Genomic DNA, 23037 nt, shown 5'->3' with positions numbered 1-23037 from the left:
AATTTCATCCGTTTGTTCAGATCTGTACATTCTAACACATAATAGTTAATAAAAACAAAATAACCTAATAAATGTATATATAACTGGACAATAAAAAGAGACTGTTTGAAAATTAATAAGTTATCAAAAATCGAATTCTTGTTTTACTAAAAAAAGAAACAAATTTAGTGACAAGCTTATAAACTAGAATTTAAAATATTATTTTTAAAAGAAAAATCAATTTTCTTTAAATAAAAAACCTGTGAATGCACAATTTGTATTTTTTAATGGACTTCGACAAAGTACAAAAAAACATGGAACTCGTAATTCATTGGACATCTATGGGAATCTTTTGTTTTTCTTGTATCCCTTTATATATCTTCAAACATTTCAACTTCAAATCGAATCTCTGAATCCAAACTTACACGATGGAACAGGATGACGGCTCTGAACCAACCGCCTGGTTCCAGCCACCCATCACCACTACACGCCGCCGTAATCCATCCATCGAACCGGTGATTCTCATCCTCCTCCCAATTCTTGTGTTGCTCCTCCTCTTCTTCTTCCTCCATCCACTCCAATCACATATTCCAAAAACCATCAAACCAACTTTTCTCAAATCCAATTGGGATTCACTTAACGTTTTCCTTGTATTCTTTGCCATTATTTGCGGTGTTTTTGCTTCAACGAACAACAACACTTCGTCGACGGCAAACGCTACCAATCCAGTGAACAATCTCGTGCCGGGAAGTTATGAGTATGAGGAGCACAAGCAGGTTAATGGTGGATTAAGAAGAAGCAGCAGATCGTACCCGGATCTGAGGCGGGAATCTGAATCATTGAGGGAGAAGGGCGAGAACGGAATAAGGTTTTACGATGATTCTGAGGTGGATATTCAGAATTCTTCATCGGTTAACAACCGTTCACCGCAGAGAGGAGGGGGAAAGGAGGATATGTATCGATCTGAAACGATCTCCGGTGATATCCGCCACCGACCTCGGCGGAGGGAAGCAGGGGAAGTGCATGCGGAGGGAAGTACTAAACTCCGTCGAAATGTGCCGGTGAGCATGGTACAATTGCGTCTTCTTTCACCTCCGGCTCCGTCTCCGGCTCCACCGCTTTCCGTCAGCGTCAAGACAAGGAGGCGGAGATCCTCTCGGAGTCTTGGGCGGGATGAAACGGTCGATGATGTTACGAGCCGAATTGACAAGATACAGATAGTATCCCAAAATCCTTCATCTTCAACAATGCCTCCGCCTCCACCTTTGTTGGTGCCATCGGAACACCGGTTGCATCAGAAGCATGACAAACTTGAAGGGACATTAAGTGAGTCTACATCGGAACTGGCTACGAAAATAGATTCAGTGGATGATCAGAGGAAGAGGAAGCGAAAAAGCAGACAGAAACCGACATATATACAGCCGGTCACTCCGTCTATACAACCGCCGGTGCTGCCGCCTGCGCCTCCCGTTACAGTGGTTCCGCCGCCTGCGCCTACCGTTACAGTGGTTCCGCCGCCTCCACCACTTAGGACTATTTTCAATGCCATATTTAAGACAGTCCGTAAGACGAAGCGTCTTCCATCAAAAATCTCTCCACCACCATCACCACCTCCACCTTCGCCATCTTCAACCATCACGGGTTTTTTCAAAACTGGAACGAAAAGCAAGCATGTGAATTCCTCCTCAGCTATTTCTCCACCTTGGAGGTCCACTGTTCCAGTCACACTGAAGCAAGAGTCGAAGCGTATGAGCCAAATAAAATCTCCATCTCAGCCGTTGCAACGGAAACCAGAAGCTCTCCGCTGGCGTTCTGCGGGCACAGACAAACCGCCTCTACCGACAAAAACAAGCAATTTCTATGACAGTGACGATTTTCTTCTCAGCGGCTCACACTCGCCTATGATTTCAATTCCAACCCCACCACCGCCAGCGATGAAATTCGAACTCCGAGGGGATTCTGTTAAGTCAAAGAGCATTCATGAATCTGTTTGTAGTTCACCGGAGCATGGACCCGTTGATTTCCGATCACCATCAACATCAACATCAACTGCGATCGACGTTGAAGATTCGTTTGGGCCCAGCCCAATATCTTTTCCTAGCCCCGACGTGAACGTAAAGGCTGATAGTTTCATTTCTAGGCGTAAAGATGAATGGAGAATGGAAAATATTAAATTCCTTTAAAAATAAAGTGGGCACTAGCTTATAAATAAGCCCAAAGTCATATATGTTAATCTTACTAATTGTGAAATTCTATTTGTCAAGAAGTGAAAGTAGCCATCTTTTTTTTTGGATCTATAATATTACTTTCTTTATTGTCATGGTTCTTTTATGAGTTGTATGCAATCTTAAAATGGAAGCATATGAGATTTGAACATGTCCTAAATTTTTATGGAACACTACTTTCCGAGTGATTACCACTAAAACGATTAATTCGTAAGTAATCACTACTAAAGCATGTAAAAAGCTAACAATAAATGAGTATGAAAGATATAAGGTGCCTTTCATAAAAACTAGTTAGTAATTTGTAGCTGGTAGTTGAGAGTTCTAAATTTTAATTTTTATGAATATTTGACAAAAATAGTTGAAAGCTTTTGAAATATGTAAAATTACAATTGTTTATTAAAGAAAAATACATACATATATTTTTAAGAACAATTCTAAAAATTGATTAAAAAAAACTTAATAGTTTTTTCTTAAACGATAATTAAGTAGCTTTTTAGATTTGAAGATTATTGTTTAAACTAGAAGCTAAATACCCATATTCCTAAATGAATATTTTAGTTTAAATTGATTTTTTTTGTTAAAACCTAAAAGTTAGAAGCTCGTAAACATTTGCTGTCAGATACGTCCACATTTGTCTATTGTCTATTATATGATCAAACCTTTGCAAAAATGAAGATTGCTATAAATTGCATGGCAATGTAAAACATGTAAAAGGTATATCAGAACGTAGGTTCTCATTTTCAAGTAAGTATAAGTTAAAACCTCAGCATTATCATCTTTGCTTTATAGAGATTGTATATTTACCCTTTCATTTAGTCATATAAGCAGTTGTGAAACATTTAGTTGTTCGGCCATTTGATTTTGTTTGGGTTTACATCATTATGAATCATAATTGATCTAATTAATATCTTCTACGATCATGTATATAATAAATTATAAATCATGAACAAATGAATAACTTTATGATATTGCATACGTGCTATCAAAAAGTGTGGTCCTCTCAAGAATGCGTTTTGAAGTGGACGTCTCTTAGTCACTTGGTTGCCTATATAACTCAATCTATGGCACAATGTCTATGCATTAGAAAGAGACGAGCCTTTTGAGATCATGCCATAAAAGTATAAAACCCTTTTACCTTTTATCTCCTTTTTAAAGCAAATGTTCTATGTGAGCCACATATAGGCTTTATTTTATGGGCGAATTATAAGTAAAAGATTTTTTTTAGTGTGTGTATATATATATATATATATATATATATATATATATATATATATATATATATATATATATATATATATATATATATATATATATATATATATAGAGAGAGAGAGAGAGAGAGAGAGAGAGAGAGAGAGGTTCATGTATTCTAAATATTTATTATATGAATGTTGGAATCATTGTAGGCTAATCATTTTAAAAGGGTAAATATGTAATCTTACAATTAATTAATTATGGTATATATATATATATATATATATATATATATATATATATATATATATATCAATTAATAACATCCCTTTAATTTAGGAATATTAGTTTTAAAACCCAATATTCTATTGACCCTCACCGTTGTTTGCACTAGCCCTTCTGGTAATCTTCTTGTATGGCAACCGACTTTTCTTTTTTAGTCTCCCATCATTTCCGTATCGCCGACATGATCGGTTTTGCCGGGGACGGAGGTGTGAACAGCCATTTAAACGTTCTCCTTGGTGTCCCCGCCGGTGATGTAGTCGCCTTACCTCCCTGCGGGTATGGGATCTGCCCTCGACTCCCAGTGCAAGAATGAAGTGGAGTGTCGCTACTGGAAGCAGCGTCGTTCACTTTACCAACAAAGCCACCTAGAGCCAGCGATTTTTGTGGAATGTGGTTTCTGCTACCTGTGGTTGATCCATGGTTAACATCGTCTTTCAGGGATGAGGCTGCAACAGTTAATTTACTTTCTTTCTCCCAAATTCTCGCTGCTGATATATGTTCCACTTGTTTATGAACAAGCTATAATCTGTTTTATGATATTGAATTGTTGCAAATACAGGTGGTTGTTCCACTTTCTTTCTCCTAATTTACTTTCTTATTTAATTTTTTTTCGTGGAAATATTTCTCAGTGAATAGTAATTATGTGATTCCAACAAGTCATGGCGGTTCAGAAATCTTGAAGAACACTAAAATAATTCTATGAGAATATTGCACGCCAGGTGTTTGTAGAAATGTCTGAAAAAGAACTTGATGTTCAAATTCTTGAAGAACACAAAAATAATTTCCGAGTTCCTTATTTGTGTTACTTGGTTCTAGCATGTGGTATGAATTCTCTTAGAATTACTAAAATTGTTTTATTTTTGTCGTATAAAAGTATTCTCATATAGTTTTATTCTTACATAATTCAATTTCATGACAATTATTCTCATAGAATGCATGAAAGACATGATGATCAATGACCTGAAGGTTGGATGAATGTGTGAGATGGAGATGAACAATCGTCAATGGTCACCGATCTTCGAAAAAAAATGCACTGTTTATTTTCATATTCTGGTAGAATAATATATAATAAAATGATAAGAGTATATGTAATAGTATATTCCAATAAAATAAAATATAAATTTTTTTATTTTTTCAAGGATGTGATGAAATTTTTTTAACTTGTATCTAAACATTTATTATTCTTCGAGAAGTAAGACTTTTTATTAGTTTATGACTTGTATTTTCAAAGAATATCATTATAAAAAGAATGTCATTCTGACCAAATAAAACCGGGCATGACTAAAAATTATGTTAGAATTATTTAAATAAATTAATTTAAAAAAATCAAAATTAATATATATATATATATATATATATATATATATATATATATATATATATATTAAAGATATGAAAGTTAGGAATAGTAAACTTCCTAAGTGTTTGGCAATATTGGTCCCTTAAGGTTATGTATGTTTGCTCCTCTTTTTTTTTGGTCACTTTTGGTCCTCCAACTTATGTTGGTTTTAAAAGCCACTTACAACATTGACTCTTCACTTTTATGCTTTTGTTCACAAACAACCCTTTTACTTTTGTTTGAATTTTTCATAACCGTTACCTTTTATTACATATTATTAGTATTTAGTCTTTTGGCAGAAATGATCCCTCATTATTATTATTATTATTATTGTTAGACAAAATTACACGATTGGTTCCTGTGGTTTACCGGATTTAACACATTGACGAAAACGATGGAAACCGAAATCACTCTTTTACTCCTAATCCGATTTATTTTATTAATTCATATTTCTCTTTTTGGTTTTAAATTAATATTTTATTTATTAGAAAATACTCACCCAATACCATAAAGCCACCCACCAGCTGCCATCACCACCACCGCCAAAATTACATAAATGGTCCATATAGTTTACCCGTCGTCACAAATTCATTCCCTACTACCTTAAAGGACCAAATTACCCTCATATTAACGGACAAAAAACAACGGTCTATATTTTCCGGATTGGTTTTCCGACCGCTGCCATATATGACAATAAAGTTCAATTTGTGAGACCATTTCTTTATTTTCCTCATTTATTGCAAGAAATAATGATTTAGATTTCTCTACTTAAGTAATTAGATGACATTGTTTATCTTCCTTTACTAGATTATCTTAATGCAATTCAACATGCTACTTTACTTTACAAAGCAATACCTTCCGACCCCGGCAACTCCGGGGAATCTTTTCTAGTTCAAAATTAAGATAATCAAAGATCCATTAAATTCCGAAAATTTGCTTTTTTAAAATTGTGTTTCCTAATTTTAAGACAATGCAAATGTACAACATTACCTTTCTTTTAATTAAATGATACTATTCTATTTTTCTTTTATTTAATAATATAGATAAATCATTTTCTTAAAATAACTAAAAATGATTGGTCCATTTTCAACCTTACATCCACACAATAATTAGTTAGAATAGAATAACCTATATATATATATATATATATATATATATATATATATATATATATATACACACACACACACATACACACACATACATATACACACACACACAAAGAGAGAGAGAGAGAGCAGGGGCGGACGCATGAATTGATAGTAAGGTTTGTCAAAAAAAATCCAGTTAAACATAATTTCTAACTGAAAAATAATTCATAACGTCTAATACAAAAAAACGATTCATTACATAAAAATTAAAAACATAACTATCTACTACAATTTAAATTTGTTCTCTTCGTGCAGACATCTTTTGAAACCGCTCCATTAGTTTTTCATTCTCAACTTTCACAAGTGCTTCGGTCTCAACATTGCAAAGTAACGCGTTGTTCAAAAAGTCATCGCCAATTTTGTTGCGCAAGTCGGTCTTCAAGAGCTTCATCTTCGAAAAACATCTTTCCACACTTGCGGTCGCTACAGGTAAAATTAAAGCCAACTTCAAAAGCTTATAAACCAAAGGATAAGACCGATGTTTCCCCGTACTAACCATCAAATGAGAAAGCTCGGAAATTCCTTTCAAAGTGGTAAAATGCTCATCTTTGATGCAAGAGTGATAAAATATCTCACGTTGTCCTTCAAGATCTATCAAATCTGAATCATCAAAGTCATACTTGTACAACTTAGCCAACTTCAACAACTTTGATTTGTCATATTATGCAAATGAATCACAAGGGATCAAAGCACCCATGTATTCTAGTAACTAGGTGCTTGTTTCACTAAATCGATCCCGATATTTTGTAAGTTGCATATCCACGACTGTGTTGAAGATTTCAACCTCAAAATGAAATCTATTGGTCTTTGTGGTCGTATAGTTTCTTGCACCAACATAAAAATCCTCCATTTCCAAAGTAGCAATATTGTGTGTTTGACAAAAAGAGGATATCTTTGGCAAAATGCTAGCAAACCCCATGTCTCTTAAAGATTGCAATGTATCCATTATCTCTCTAACCATCGAAGTTGCTTCTAAAATGTCTAGATCTTTTTTTTGAAGTTGCCTTGATAACTCGTGAGGCGTAAAATATCACACATCATATATAAGTAAAACACGAACTCATAAGATTTAAAACATGCTAAGATTCCGGACGTTTGTTGATGGTTTGCCAATGACCCTCCATCCACTTTCACAAGTTCTAAAACTACAAGAACATCCGCAAACAACATCATTAAACTTTTGAGTGTCTTAAAATGTGAACCCCATCTTGTATCTCCCGCTCGAACAAGTGTAGTCTATTGATTTAACCCTCTCTGGGTTTCAAGTTCACCACTACACAAACCTTTTTTCACATTTTCTCTTGCTTGTTCCCGTAGTAAGTCTTTTATTTTATACGAGACACAAACAACATTAACCACCAATGAAATTTGTTCAAAAAAGTCACTAACACCGTCATGCTTCTTTGCTACAGCCACAACCACTAATTGAAGTTGGTGTGCAAAGCAATGTATATAAAAAGCTGTGTCATTCTCTTGTAATATCAAAGCTTTCAAACCATTGAATTCCCCTCACATATTGCTAGCCCCATCATAACCTTGTTCTATTATCTATTAAAAAAATTAAAAAAATATTATATATAATATTACACATAAAGCGAATTAAATTAAATTGAAATAGAAAAAAAGTTACCTGACTAAAACTCAATTTGTTGCTTGTAAGTATTTCATTTATGTCGTTTTTTAGTGTTGTAGAGGATGTATCCTTCATGTGCACATTGCCTATGAATCTTTCTTTCACAAAGCCAAGACTATCAACATATCGCAAAACAATAGCCATTTGTTCCTTTCTCGAGACATCACTAGATTCATCGACCAATAAAGCAAATACACCTACACCAATCTCTTGGCGAATACTCAAAAGGACTTCTTGTGCAAAACATTGTACAAGTTCTTTTTTAATTTTAGGGGAAATAAGTTGATTGTTTTTAGGAGCATTTTCTAAAGTATTGTTGAAAATATCTTCATTAGTCTCCCGAATGACTTTTAGCACTTCAATGTAAAGCCCTCTATTTCCCGAGTTAACTGACTCATCATGACCACGAAACGGTAAACCGGTTTTCAATAAAAGTCTAATAACAATAATAGAAACACACAATCGATCTTTATATTTATGGTCATCCGCTTCAGTTTTCCTTCTCAAGACTACATTAATAGTTTGTTTTTTCTCAATAAAATTCACACTTTTCTCTTGCTTTGTTGTGCAAACTATCAACACTACCCACATGAGTCTGAAATGCATCTTTTTTATTCCATGTATCAAAACCTTGGGAAATAAATTCATCTCTCCCTCCTCTTTGATTCATGATGTCTCCAAACACATAACAATATAAACAATATGCTCTATTCCTTTTCACACTATATTCCAACCAATCAAAACCATCAAACCATGAAAGAATGGATCTTCTAAATCTATCACCTATTTTCTTTTTTGGTAACTTATATAACCTTATTTGACAAGGTCCTTGAAGCAAATATGCCCTTCTTACATAATATCTTACATTTGATTTGTAACTTGTAATCTTTGGCTTATCTGTCGGGTCCTTTGGAAGATCTTTCAAATCAACATTATCATTAGGTTCATTAGAGCATGGTGTTTGTGGAATTGCATTAGAAACTGAAAGGGTTGATTGATTGGTGATTGGTGTTTGTGGGGTTGCATTAGAATTAGAAACTAAAGGGATTGATTGATTGGTGATTGGTATTTGGGAACATCCTTCACCACTTTCATTAGGATTAGGTCTTGGTCTTTTGGTAAAAAAACCACTTACTTTAACCTATAAAAAACATAATAGTTTAACCTAATCAAAAAAATAACTTTAACAAAACATAGAATTTTCACCTAATACCTAATCAACAATAACATGTAAACCTAAAACATAACAATTTAACATATCAAACAATCAATTCAATAAAAATCATGGAAATTACAACTAATCAAACAATAATTTTTATAATAACATAACAATTTTACCAAATATCCAATAACTTCATAGCAATTTTAACCTATAAACCATAACAAATTTGAATTTTGCTTAGCAATTACAACTATAAATTCGAAAACCATAGAAAATTAGAAATACTTACTTGCTTTATTAGGGTTTGGAGCTTGGATTGGAGTTGTTTTTGCACTTGGAAGTTGGAAATCGATTTTTGAACTTGGAATTATCGGTCGAACTCGAAGAAGAAGATTAGAAGAAGTCATCGATTGTCGAATGTGAGGATAGACAGAAGGAAACAAACAAGGCTGCTCGTTTTTTTTTTCTTTTGTGATTCAAGGAATTGAGACTTGGATTCGTGGACCCAATTGGACAATTGTTTTATTTGGGCTATTTCTCCTATTCTTTTTCTTGGGGGGCTAATATTAGGTGGATTAAAATAAAAATGTGTTTGGGCTACTAATTACTGGGGCTTAAATGATCCAATTTGTTTACATTTTTTTTTAAGTAGTTGCCATTTTTTTAGGATTTGCCATTTTTTTTACATAGTGGCACTAAAGGTAAAAAACAAATTGAAAAATTTTCTACTATCTATGTAACAACCCAATTTTCACGTCCAAAAATTTCATTTTTAAATCAATACCTTGGAAAGCATTTGTAAATAAAACATTGTCTGATCAAATCATTCCACAATCATACATCGTCTATGAAAAAACAAAATACAAAGTCAACTGAATATCATAGTACAAATCCCAGAACAATCTCGTAAGGCGGAAAATAGTGTATGTGTATGATGTATCGCTACCGCGCCAGCTCCTTCCCCTTTGAAGAAGAGGTACCTGAAACCAAAACTGAAAACTATAAGCACAAAGCTTAGTGAGTTCCCCCAACGTACCACATACCATACATACAGTACAATCATATAACATACCATACTTGTCAGACATTTCTGGGGTGCCCGACCTACTCGGTACGACCATTCTGGGGTGCCGACCTACCCGTGTGGCCATTCTGGGGTGCCAACCACCCTTCGGTCCTAACAACCGAACCTCGGGGACTGTTTCACCCCTTACCACTACTACTATCACATATCATAACATAGCATACTATCAGACATATCTAGGGTGTCTGACTACCCTTCGGTCCTAACAACCGAACTTGGGGACTGCTCCCTTCCTACTACCCCTAACACATATCTCAGATCATGCTAGCATATAATCATGACATCACATACTGTCAGACGTATCTGGGGTGTCTAACTACCCTTTGGTCCTAACAACCGAACTCTACTACTATAACACATCAAGCTAGCATATAACATATAAGGTAGTAGCAGAACTAGATGATATCACAAAGACAATCATCTAACACACAACTCTTACTGGTGGGCCGACATTGTGGCCGTAGACCCACCGCTACTGGAAGGTAACTCACCTCGAAGTAGCTGCTGATCTGCGCGGGAACTGTCTGTCTGTCTGCTGCTGCTTCGGAAATCCTCCGGCTGTAATTCCCACGAAACACTCAATCAAACACTACTAACTGTCCTTAGGGTAAAATGACCATTTTACCCCTAACCAAGTCAAAAGTCAAAGTCAAAGTCAACTTCCAATTGACCCGAATCGTCGAGTTGGCTCGCTAACTCGTCGAGTCGCTATCCAGTCGATTGTCCTCACTCCCGTCTCTACTCGTCGAGTTAGGCATTGACTCGACGGGTTCTCCTTCTATGCAGATATCCAATAGGCCTTCATTCGACTCGCCAAGTTGTATGAACAACTCGTCGAGTTCATCTTCATCCGATGAACACTCTGGTCTGTGACTCGCCGAGTTGTATGAACAACTCGTCAAGTCTGTTCTTGAGGCAAGAAGATTGCCTTGGACTCGCCGAGTCAGGGCATTGATTCGTCGAGTCCACTTAAAGCTCACTGATCCCACTCAACATAACTCAAAAGGGGAAAATCGGGAACTCGCGACTCGACTCGCCAAGTCCGTAGAACGACTCGCCGAGTCGCATGCATGCAATTACTATATACTCGATTCTGCTTGAATCCAATGCATTCCATTCATAGATCTGGGTTCTTAGGGTAGGTTTTACACGTAAAGTTTCCAACTTTATGTGTATTCATGCATCAAAAGGGAAATAAGAGGCTTAACTAGGACTAGAAGAGTAGATCTAGGACTTATACACAAGTTAGGCTCATAAAGGCAATAGATCCGAGCTCCTAGAGCTCAATCATGCCTAGATCTGAAGTCCCTTAACACTATAAGCTCGTTACTCAAAGATCAAGACTAGAAGATGCCATAAAATGAATATCTTAAGCTCTTAAGGAGATAATAATGAAGGAACAAAGAGGGTTTCGAGTCTAATACCTCTAGAAGCTCTGAAATGGCACAAAGATTCTGGATCTTCTTCCTCTCCTCTTGATCTACCTTCTTCTTTTCTCCAAAACTTCAAGGAAGTGCACTAAAAGCACTCAAATTACTAAAAGAAGGGTTAGGGCTTCGTGAGGGGTGTTCTGGACGTAATGAGGGCCGTTATGAGGCACATAAAGATGTTTAAATAGGGTGCAAACCTTTGAAATTAGAGTTTCATCCAGACCGGCGGACTCGCCGAGTCCAGGATATGGACTCGTCGAGTCACCAACTTAAACGTGCTCGATGTCTCGTCTCTACTCGGCGAGTCGGGCCTACAACTCGCCGAGTTCCAGCAAAAAATGCAAAAAGACTTAGATTAAAATACATACCAGGAACCAGGTGCTACAAATCTGTCCCATTTATTTTAGACTTCGTCCTCAAAGTCTGCCGCTCGCTCCTGGAAAAGCTCGGGATAGTGCTCCCTCATCTCTTCTACTGGTTCCCAAGTCCACTCCGAACCCTTCCGGTGTTGCCATTGCACCTTTACTAGCTCCACCCTCTTGTTCCTCGGATCCTTTGACTTTCGGTCGAGGATTACTACTGGCCGCTCAATATAATTCAGGCTGTCATCAACTTGAATATCCTCTAGAGGCACCACCGCCGAGTCGTCCACTAGGCATTTCCGCAGCTGCAAGATGTGGAAGGTGCTGTGGATCTGACTGAGTTCGGCTGGCAGATCCAACTGATACGCCACCTTGCCCGCCCGGGCTAGAAACCTGAAGGGTCCAATGTACCTGGGGTCCAACTTGCCCCGCTTCCTAAATCGGATGATGCCCTTCCATGGCAACACCTTCAGGAGAACCATATCTCCGACCTGGAACTCTAGGTCTGATCGGTGCTTGTCGGCATAGCTTTTCTGTCGACTCTGAGAAGTCTGAAGCCTACTCTGCACCTGCTGAATCCTCTCGGTCGTCTTGAGCACCACTTCAGTGCTCCCCATGACCCTTTGGCCAACTTCGCCCCAACATATCGGGGTCCTGCACCTTCTCCTGTACAACATATCGAAGGGAGGACGGTCAATACTCGCATGGTAGCTGTTGTTGTACGAGAACTCGGCCAAAGGAAGATAAGTATCCCAGCTACCACCGAAGTCTAACATGCACGCCCGCAACATATCTTCCAGAGTCCGGATGGTCCGCTCACTCAGACCATCTGTCTGCGGGTGAAAGCGGTGCTAAAATGAAAACGAGTACCCAGCTCGTTATGGAACTTCTTCCAAAACCAGGAAGTAAACCGTACGTCTCTATCTGAAATCATGGAGGATGGCACTCCGTGCCGCGCCACCACCTCTCGGTTGTAGATATCTGCCAACTTCTCTGTCGAGATACTCTCCTGGATCGGTATGAAGTGGGTGCTCTTGGTCAACCGATCCACGATGATCCATATAGAATCCACTCCCCGTGTGGTCCTGGGTAGCTTGGTGATAAAATCCATCGTGATATCTTTCCATTTCCATAGCGGGATATCCAACGACTGTATCTTGCCGTGTGGCCTCTGATGCTCGGCCTTGACCTTCCTGCAGGTCATGCATCGTTCTACGTACCATGCCACATCCCGCTTCATGCAGGGCCACCAATAGTCTAGATGAAGATCTCTATACATCTTCGTCGCTCCGGGATGAATGGAGAATCGGGATTTGTGCGCCTCCTCCAGAAGAACCTGACGCATACCCCCGTGATACGGTACCCACACCCTACGGTGTAGTGCCAATCGGCTATCATAATCGAAGGAGGAAACCTGACCCACTATAAGCTCGCTCTTCCGATGTTCCTCCTTCATAGCCTCCTGCTGAGCCTCCTGTATCTGTTCTAACAGTGGGGTCTCCACCGTCATCCTTATACACACATCTCTGATCGGATCTGCCTTGCGGCTAAGCGCATCGGCCACCACATTGGCCTTCCCTGGGTGATAAAGGATCTCGCAGTCATAATCCTTTACCACGTCCAACCACCATCGCTGCCTCATGTTCAGATTCGGCTGGTCCATGAGGTATCTCAAACTCTTATGGTCCGTGTAAATGGTATACCAGACTCCATAGAGGTAATGCTGCCAAATCTTGAGGGCGAAGACAACCGCCCCAACTCTAAATCGTGCGTCGGGTAGTTCGCCTCGTGAGGATTTAGCTGCCTCAAAGCGTAGGTAATGGCATGCCCTCTCTGCATCAGCACAGTATACAACAAGATCCTCTATGCCCTCTGGCAGGGCTAAGATTGGCGCTTCGCACAATCTCTGTCTCAAAGTCTCAAACACTGCCTGCTGCTCAGGCTCCAATCGAAAGAATACAACTTTCTTCGTCAGCCGCGTCAGGGGTACAACTATCTTGGAGAAATCCTGAATGAATCTTTGATAGTAGCCCACTAATCCCTAGAAACTCCAAATCTCAGATGGAGACTTCGGAACTTCCTATCACATCACGACCTCTACCTTGGCCGAGTCCACTGAGATCCCGTTCTGGTTGACGAGATGTCCGAGGAACTGCACCCTGCGCAACCAAAACTCACACTTGGAGAACTTAGCATACAAGTTCTCCCTCCTCAAAGTCTCTAGAACTTCTCGCAGATGCTCCTCGTGCTCATCCTGCGTCTTGGAGTAATCCAAGATGTCATCAATAAACACTATCACAGACTGGTCTAACATCGGTCTACACACGCGGTTCATGAGATCCATGAACGCGGCAGGAGCATTGGTGAGCCTGAAGGGCATCACCACAAACTCGTAATGGCCATAACGTGTCTGAAACGCGGTCTTCTACACATCCTCCTCTCTGACCCTCATCTAATGATATCCTGAACGCAGATCGATCTTGGAGAACCAAGATGCTCCCTGAAGCTGGTCAAAGAGGTCATCAATCCTCGGAAGTGGGTAATGGTTCTTCACCGTTACCTTGTTCAGCTCCCGATAATCTATGCACATTCGATGCGACCCGTACTTCTTCTTCACAAACAGAATCGGGGCTCCCTAGGGTGAACTGCTCGGTCTAATGAATCATTTGTCTAACAGCTCCTGCAGCTATGTAGACAACTCCAACAACTGTGTAGACAACTCTTGCATCTCAGGTGGAGCCAACCAATACGGTGCCTTGGCTATCGGAGCCGCACCAGGGACTAGGTCGATCTTGAACTTTACTTGTCACTCCGAAGGTATCCCAGGAAGCTCCTCTGAGAACACATCTGCGTAATCTCGCACCACCGGAACCTCAATCACCGTCGCCTTACCCGCCTCAAGGGTGTCCATAACATACATGACATATCATGCACAACCCTACTGAAGGTAGCGCCTAGCTGTCGCTGCCGGACATACCGCTGGCCCTCGTTGTGGGCACTCGCCCTGAACTACCAACTCTCCCCCACTTGGGGTCCTGATCCGCACCAGCTGCTGTGCGCAATCTATTACCGCCCCATTGGGGCTGAGCCAATCCATGCCTATAACCACCTTGTTCCCACGCAACGGAATGGGAACCAAGTCTACCAAGTAGCGCTCCTTAAATAGCCTCAGAACGCAATCTATGAACACTGCTGATGCTCGCACCGACCGATCATCGACAATCTCTACCTATAAAGGGCAATCCAACATGCCTGGAGACTTAGTGAGCTTCTTGCTAAGCGCAAGAGAAACAAACGATCGGGTGGCACCCGAGTCAAACAACACATGTACTGGGATACCGTTCACATGGAACGATCCTAAACGCATATACACAGAGCACATATCAACATCATAACATCATATAAATAAATTAGAGGGAAGGAATCATACCCGTCACCACATCGGGTGCGGCGCGTGCTTCCTCGGTAGTCAGCTGAAATGGCCAGCTCCTCACCACTGGAGCCTCCGCCTTGCCCTGTCGGCCATCGGTAATCCACAGGGTCGCTGGAGCTGGCGCCTTCACTGGCGCTGCTGCTGTCAACTGGGGGCAATTGGCCTTCTTATGGCCCCTCTGGTTGCAGTGGAAATACAGCAACTCTAACGTATGTATCACAGGTGCAGGGGCGGTACAATCCCTGCTGAAGTGCCCTATCTTGCCGCACTTATAGCAGCCCGGTGATCCCACTCTACATGCTCCCTCATGTGGCCTGCCGCATTTCCTGCAACGACCCGGTCTTGTCTGGCCTTTCGGCCTATCATCTGATCCCTTGGGCTTCTTCCCCGAAGCCCCTCCTATCTGTACCTCCTCTGACTTCCTCTTCCGGATGTGCTCCAGATCAATCTCCCTCTCCCTCGCCCTGGTAATCATAGAGTCCAGGGTAGGGCAAGCTGAAAAACTGACATGTTCCCGAATGTCGGCTCACAGCATGTCGTGGTAGCGGGTTCTCTTCATGTCCTCATCTCCCACATACTGGGGCACCAGAAACGCCCTCTCTTGGAACTTGGCGGTGATATCCGCCACAGTCTCCGTCGTCTGTCTCATGTCCAAAAACTCTCTAGCTAACTGCTGGAGCTCCACCGCAGGTGCGGACTCCGCTCTGAACCGGGTCACAAATTCTGGCCATGTCATAGCCTCAACAGCCGACGCTCCCAAGAAGTCATCAATAGACTCCCACCAGTCTCTAGCTCTGTCTCTCAAACACCCTGCTGCGAACCTCACCTTCGACCCCTCGGGTAGAAGCTAGTAAACTGTGTAGACTCAATGTCTGCGATCCATCATCTGGCAGCAATGGGGTCATTCGCCCCATGGAAATCTGGCGCACCACTGCCCCTGAAGTCCTTAAAGGACAGTGTGCGAGATCTTGACTGGCCAGATTCCAGGTCACTCCTGAACGCCCTGAGGCGGTCCTCCATCAGCTCAACTATCCCTTCCTTGATCGACCGGAAGATGATGGGGGTCGACTCAAGGATACCTCTGGTGATCTCTGATGCTATGAACTCGCGTAGCCCCTCATCTACTGGCTCGGAACCTGATCGCTAACCTGATCCCTCTCCTGAGCTGTCAACTGCTGGCCTCGAACGTAGTACCACCATTCTGCAATACATAATAACAACCATTAGTGATACTGATACCTCTTGCACATCTACTACAAGTTCCCTGGTCTTATCTCGGCCTTCCTTAGTTCGGGTATGGATCCTCTTCTTTCAGTAGTACGGGCCCATACTACCTTCCACATCTATCCGTACCTTCTTCAAGGACTGCCTTGACTCCACCAGATCCCTTTTACCACTGCTGATCACTGCTATCCTCATCCTAGGCTTACCCTAGGGAAAACCTCTAACTCCACCCTATTCGGTCCTCAGCTGCTGAAGGCCTCCTTGCAATGCCAATTAGCCATTAACTGACTATCATCACATGGGGTGAGGCTCAGATAATCCTTCGAGTAAAAGACTCATCCCCACAACGGTTAGACTCAAACGAGAGTTGCGCAATAGGGCCAATTCCAACACTCTGAGATTATTCAACCCTGATCACATGTGATGTGACGTATTCATCTAATGGCTAACTCTCATTGTTCAGAGTCCTACAAAGCACAAAGCAAGCAGCATTCGAACGAAAGGGAACAACTCTCTAGCAACTATATTCTCATAACAAGAATTGCACTAGCATACAATGCTAAGCTCATACAATCAGGCATAACCTAAACAGGCTATCCTACTGTTGTCTACTCAATTCTAGCATGCAATCCTCATAAGCTGAAGCACATAAAGCAGGCACATAAGGCATCACTCCTAGATCCTTAGTCCTATACTAGTCTGTTGTTCTACTGAAACCGTTAAACGTAACATAAACTTGTATGGGTACTTTGGGGAATACTTACTTGAGCTCGGCCGGTTTCACACATCACACAATTGTTCTTTCTCAAAACTCTTTTATCGTATCTTTTAGAAAGTCATTTTCTTTGTAAAAATCTTTTAATCCCTGGGTTTGAGTCCAAACACCCCCGACGGTGCGTCCGAATCCCTCAAACCAGGGCTCTGATACCAACTTGTAACAACCCAATTTTCACGTCCAAAAATTTCATTTTTAAATCAATACCTTGGAAAGCATTTGTAAATAAAACATTGTCTGATCAAATCATTCCATAATCATATATCGTGTTTGAAAAACCAAAATACAGAGTCAACTGAATATCAGAGTACAAATCCCAGAACAATCTCGTAAGGCGGAAAATAGTGTATGTGTATGATGTATCGCTACCGCGCCAGCTCCTTCCCATTTGAAGAAGAGGTACCTGAAACCAAAACTGAAAACTGTAAGCACAAAGCTTAGTGAGTTCCCCCAACGTACCACATACCATACATATAGTACAATCATATAACATACCATACTTGTCGGGCATTTCCGGGGTGCCCGACATTCCCAGTACGTCTATTCTGGGGTGCCGACCTACCCGTACGACCATTCTTGGGTGTGATCCTACCCGTGCGGCCATTATGGGGTGCCAACCACATATCTAGGGTGTCTGACTACCCTTCGGTCCTAACAACCGAAATCGGGGACTGCTCCCCTCCTACTACCCCTAACAATATCTCAGATCATGCTAGCATATAATCATGACATCACATACTGTCAGACGTATCTGGGGTGTCTGACTACCATTCGGTCCTAACAACCGAACTCTACTACTATAACACATCAAGCTAGCATATAACATATAAGGTAGTAGCAGAACTAGATGATATCAAAAAGACAATCATCTAACACACAACTCTTACTCGTGGGCCAGCATTGTGGCCGTAGACCCATCGCTATTGGAAGGTAACTCACCTCGATGTAGCTGCTGATCTACACGGGAACTGTCTGTTTGTCTGCTGCTGCTCCGGAAATCCTCCAGCTGTAATTCCCACGAAACACTCAATCAAACACTACTAACTGTCCTTAGGGTAAAATGACCATTTTAACCCTGACCAAGTCAAAAGTCAAAGTCAAAGTCAACTTCCAATTGACCCGACTCGCCGAGTTGGCTCGCTAACACGTCGAGTCCCTATCCAGTCGATTGTCCTCACTCTCGTCCCTACTTGTCGAGTTAAGCATTGACACGACGGGTTCTCCTTCTATCCAGATATCCAATAGTCCTTCATTCGACTCACCGAGTTGTATGAACAACTCGTTGAGTTCATCTTCATTCGATGAACACTCTGGTCTGTGACTCGCCGAGTTGTATGAACAACTCGTCGAGTCTGTTCTTGAGGCAAGAAGATTTCCTTGGACTCGCCGAGTCAGGGCATTGATTCGCTGAGTCCCTCCATTAGTGAGTCTGGTATCCGACTCACTGAGTCCACTTAAAGCTCATTGATCCCACTCAGCGTAACTCAAAAGGGGAAAATCAGGAACTCACGACTCGAGTCGCCGAGTCCGAAGAACGACTCACCGAGTCGCATGCATGCAATTACTATATACTCGATTCTTCTTGAATCCAATGCATTCCATTCATAGATCTGGGTTCTTAGGGTAGGTTTTACACGTAAAGTTTCCAACTTTACATGTATACATGCATCAAAAGGGAAATAAGAGGCTTAACAAGGACTTGAAGAGTAGATCTAGGACTTATACACAAGTTAGGCTCATAAAGGCAATAGATCCGAGCTCCTAGAGCTCAATCATGCCTAGATCTGAAGTCCCTTAACACTATAAGCTCATTACTCAAAGATCAAGACTAGAAGAGGCCTTAAAATGAATATCTTAAGATCTTAAGGAGATAATAATGAAGGAACAGAGAGGGTTTCGAGTCTAATACCTCTAGAAGCTCTGAAATGGCCCAAAGATTCTGGATCTTCTTCCTCTCCTCTTGATCTACCTTCTTCTTTTCTCCAAAACTTCAAGGAAGTGCACTAAAAGCACTCAAATTACTAAAGAAGGGTTAGGGCTTCGTGAGGGGTGCTCTGGACGTAATGGGGGCTGTTATGAGGCACAAAAAGATGTTTAAATAGGGTGCAAACCTTTGAAATTAGGGTTTCATCCAGACTGGCGGACTCGCCGAGTCCAGGATATGGACTCTTCGAGTCACCAACTTAAACGTTCTCGATGTCTCATCTCTACTCGGCGAGTCGGGCCTACAACTCGCCGAGTTCCAGCTAAAAATGCAAAAATACTTAGATTAAAATACATACCAGGAACCAGGTGCTACAGTCTGCCGGAAAAGCAGTGTTGCCAGTGCAACCCTGTGCCCCTCATCAAATCTGCCACTGAGAGAGAGAGAGAAAGAGAGAGAGAGAGAGAGAGAGAGAGAAAGAGAAAGAGAGTGTGTGTACATGGAGGTGGTACTACATAGTTGATACATATGGTGCGCGTCAGGATTGAGACCATACAAATCCAACATAAAAATTATGCTTGATAGACGCCGATCATATTTGGAATTTCAGGTCGGGATGTGGTACCCATAAACGTGTCATATTGGAAAGGTATCATACGGTTCAGTAAGCGGGGAAGCTGGGTCCTAGACATATTGGTCCTTTCAGGGTTATTGCCCGGGTGGGCAGGGTTGCATATCGTTTGGATCTACCCAAGGAGCTCAGTCAGTTACACTAATTAAATAAGATTATTTAATTAGTATTAATCAAGAATTAATTTGGAATTAATTAAGTGATCAAAAGGAGAATAATTAAATATATGGGTTGATTGTGTAAAGCATCCATACTTGTACAGTGGGCTAATGCTCCATGGATTATCAAGTTGGGCTAAAACCCATAGGATGCTCCATGGTGTTTTGTACCCATGGATCATGGATATGAAAGGCCATGACAATTAGGGTTTACATGGTGTAACCCTAATTGTGACACACTATATAATCATCTTATTCTTCTCAAAATCGGCAACCATGAAGAGACTATGAAGGAATGGTGAGGGCTAGCCGATTTCATGAAGCAGTTCATTTCTCTCTAAGTTATTCCAAGTGCATTTGATGTTGTGTGAACCATTTGAGGTGTCACACTTGAGGCACTAGGTTAAGATCCATGGAATCAAGCTACATCAAAAGGTATGTCTTCTAACTTTTATTATTCCATATGAACCAATGTTTTATATGCTAGTTAGGATAATACCTTGGAATATTCATATTTGCATGTATAATAAAGAGAACATGGATCCATGGTATTTAGGGTTGCATGTACACTTAGGAGTGTTAGAATGCTCAAAACCCAATAATATCTTGGTTTATTCCAAGACTCAGGAGCAACATGAGGAGCACTTAAGGGAAGTGCTAGAGACGTTGAGGAGGGAGATACGTTTCGAAAAGTTCTCCAAGTGTGAGTTCTGGCAGTTTCTGGGGCACTTTGTCAACCAAAATGGTATTTTGGTCGATCCGGCCAAAGTTGAGGTCGTGATGTAGTGGGAGGTTCCGAGGTCTCCATCTGAGATTCAGAGCTTTCTTGGTTTGGTGGGTTATTATTGGAGATTTATCTAGGATTTCTCCAAGATAGCAGTTCCTTTGACCTGAATTACCAAGAAGACGGTTACATTTCTCTGGGGGCCTGAGCAGTAGGTAGCTTTCGAGACTTTGAGACAGCGGTTGTGTGAGGCACCGATTTTGACCCTGCCGAAGGGTGTCAAGGATTTTATATTATATTACGATGCGTCAACCACAAGATTGGGGACAGTATTGATGAAGAGGGGTTGCGTGATCGCGCTTCGAAGCACCTGAAGCCTCATTAGGCAAATTATGTGAAGCTTGATTTGGAGTTGGGGGTTGTGGTTTTCTCCCTCAAGATTTAGCAACATTACCTTTATGGGGTCCGTTGTACTATTTACATGGATCACAAGAGCATGAGGTATTTTATGGATCAACCGAATCTGAATATGAGGCAGTGCTGGTGGTTGGATGTGGTGAAGGATTATGATTGTGAGATTATTTGTCACCCGGGGAAGGCCAATGCGGTGGCTGATACTCTCAACCGCAAGGTGGTCGTGGCTCCGATCAGAGACATATGTATGAGGATGAAAGTGATTACTCCATTGTTGGAGCGGATTCGTGAGGCTCAGACCGAGGCTATGAAGGAAAAGCACCAGAAGAGTGAGCGTATTGTTGGTCTAGTGGCTTCCTTCCATTATGATAGTCATGGATTTTTGACTCTACATCGGCAAGTTTGGGTCCCGTATTTGGGCGGTGTGCGTCAGATTCTGATAGAGGAGGCACACAAGTCTAGGTTCTCCATTCATCTAGGGGAGATGAAGATGTATAGTCATCTTCGTCCTGATTATTGGTGGCCCTACATGAAGCGGGATGTGACTTGGTACGTGGAGCGGTGATTGACTTGCAGGAAAGTCAAGGCCGAGCATCAACGACCTCATGACAAGATACAACCATTGTAGATTCCCGTATGGAAATGGGAAGATATTACCATGTATTTTATCATGAAGCTACCTCAGACTACGCACAAATTGGATTCGATTTGGCTCATCGTGGATCGTTTAACCAAGAGCGCACATTTCATTCCGATTCAGGAGAGTATTTCTGCTAAGAAGTTGGCTGAGATTTATATCAGGGAGGTTGTGGTAAGTCATGGGGTGCCGGTATCAATGGTTTCTGATAGATATGTTCGGTTTACTTACAGGTTTTAGAAGTGGTTTCATGAGGGCACTCGTCTCCATTTCATCACAACTTTCCATCCGCATACCGATAGTCAGAGTGAGCGGACTATTCAAACCCTTGAGGATATGTTGTGGGTGTGTGTTCTGGATGTTGGTGGGAGTTGGAATATGTATCTTCCCTTAGTGGAATTTTCGTATAAGAACAGTCATCACAATAGCATTGATAGACCTCCTTTCAAAATGCTCTACGGGAGAAAATGTAGGACCCCAATTTGTTGGGGAGAGGTCAGTCAACAGGTTATGGGGAGAATCGAGGTGGTACTTAAGACCACTGAGTTGATTCAGCAGGTTCGGAGTAGTCTCCACACAACTCAGAGTTGACAGTAGAGTTATGTCGACAGGCACCAATCTTATTTAGAGCTACAGGTGGGAGATATGGTTCTCCTGAAGGTGTCACCTTGGAAAGGTGTCATCCGGTTCAGGAAACGGGGCAAGTTGGGCCCCAGGGATATTGGTCCTTTCAGGGTTTTGGCTCGGGTGGGCCGAGTTGCTTATCATATGTATCTTCCAGATGAACTTAGTCAGATTCATAGCACGTTCCATGCCTCTCAGATACGAAAGTGCTTAGTGGACGATTCCGTAGTGGCACCATTAGAGGATATTCAGGTGGATGATCACCTGCACTATATTGAGAGACCGGTGGCGATTCTGGACCGAAAGACGAAAACCTTGAAAAACAAGGTTGTCTAGTTGGTGAAGGGGCAATCACAACACCGCAAGGGTTCAGAGTGGACTTGGGAGCTTGAAGATGAGACGAGGAAGCACTATCCACAATTATTTGGGGCAGCGGACTTCAAGGATGAAGTCTGATTCAAGTGGGGGAGAATTGTCACACTTTGGATTTTTTGGTATGCTTCTTTTAGCCCCTTTTGTATTTATTTATTGCATGTTGTCCCTTGGAGTAGTACGCAGGGAGTACCACATGGTACACTTAGTGTACTGGCTGAGAAGTTAGTATGCGGGGCGTACTACATGGTATGCTTAGCGTACTAAGGTGGATTTG

General features: G+C 41.3%; 2 protein-coding genes across 2 annotated transcripts; one reads left to right on the top strand and one right to left on the bottom strand.

Annotated features, from left to right (window-relative positions):
• Positions 1-407: 407 nt before the first annotated feature.
• LOC145067402 (uncharacterized) lies at positions 408-2162 on the top strand. Its single transcript, XM_079014554.1, has one exon. It carries the CDS (start codon positions 408-410, stop codon positions 2160-2162), a length of 1755 nt encoding a protein of 584 aa, XP_078870680.1.
• A 4243-nt stretch (positions 2163-6405) lies between these two features.
• On the bottom strand, positions 6406-9375 carry LOC145067401 (uncharacterized). The gene is made up of 7 exons (XM_079014553.1): positions 9258-9375; positions 9035-9042; positions 8355-8947; positions 7804-8242; positions 7709-7721; positions 7457-7594; positions 6406-6773 (listed from the first exon to the last, which is right to left on the bottom strand). The coding sequence occupies exons 1-7, from the start codon at positions 9373-9375 to the stop codon at positions 6406-6408; spliced, it is 1677 nt and encodes a 558-aa protein (XP_078870679.1).
• Between the last annotated feature and the right edge of the window lie 13662 nt (positions 9376-23037).

The sequence above is a fragment of the Lactuca serriola genome, chromosome 8, assembly GCF_051521515.1.
Source record: "Lactuca serriola cultivar US96UC23 chromosome 8, Lser_US96UC23_V15, whole genome shotgun sequence".
Classification (NCBI taxonomy): domain Eukaryota; kingdom Viridiplantae; phylum Streptophyta; class Magnoliopsida; order Asterales; family Asteraceae; genus Lactuca; species Lactuca serriola.
This window is presented reverse-complemented; position numbering and strand designations above follow the sequence as displayed.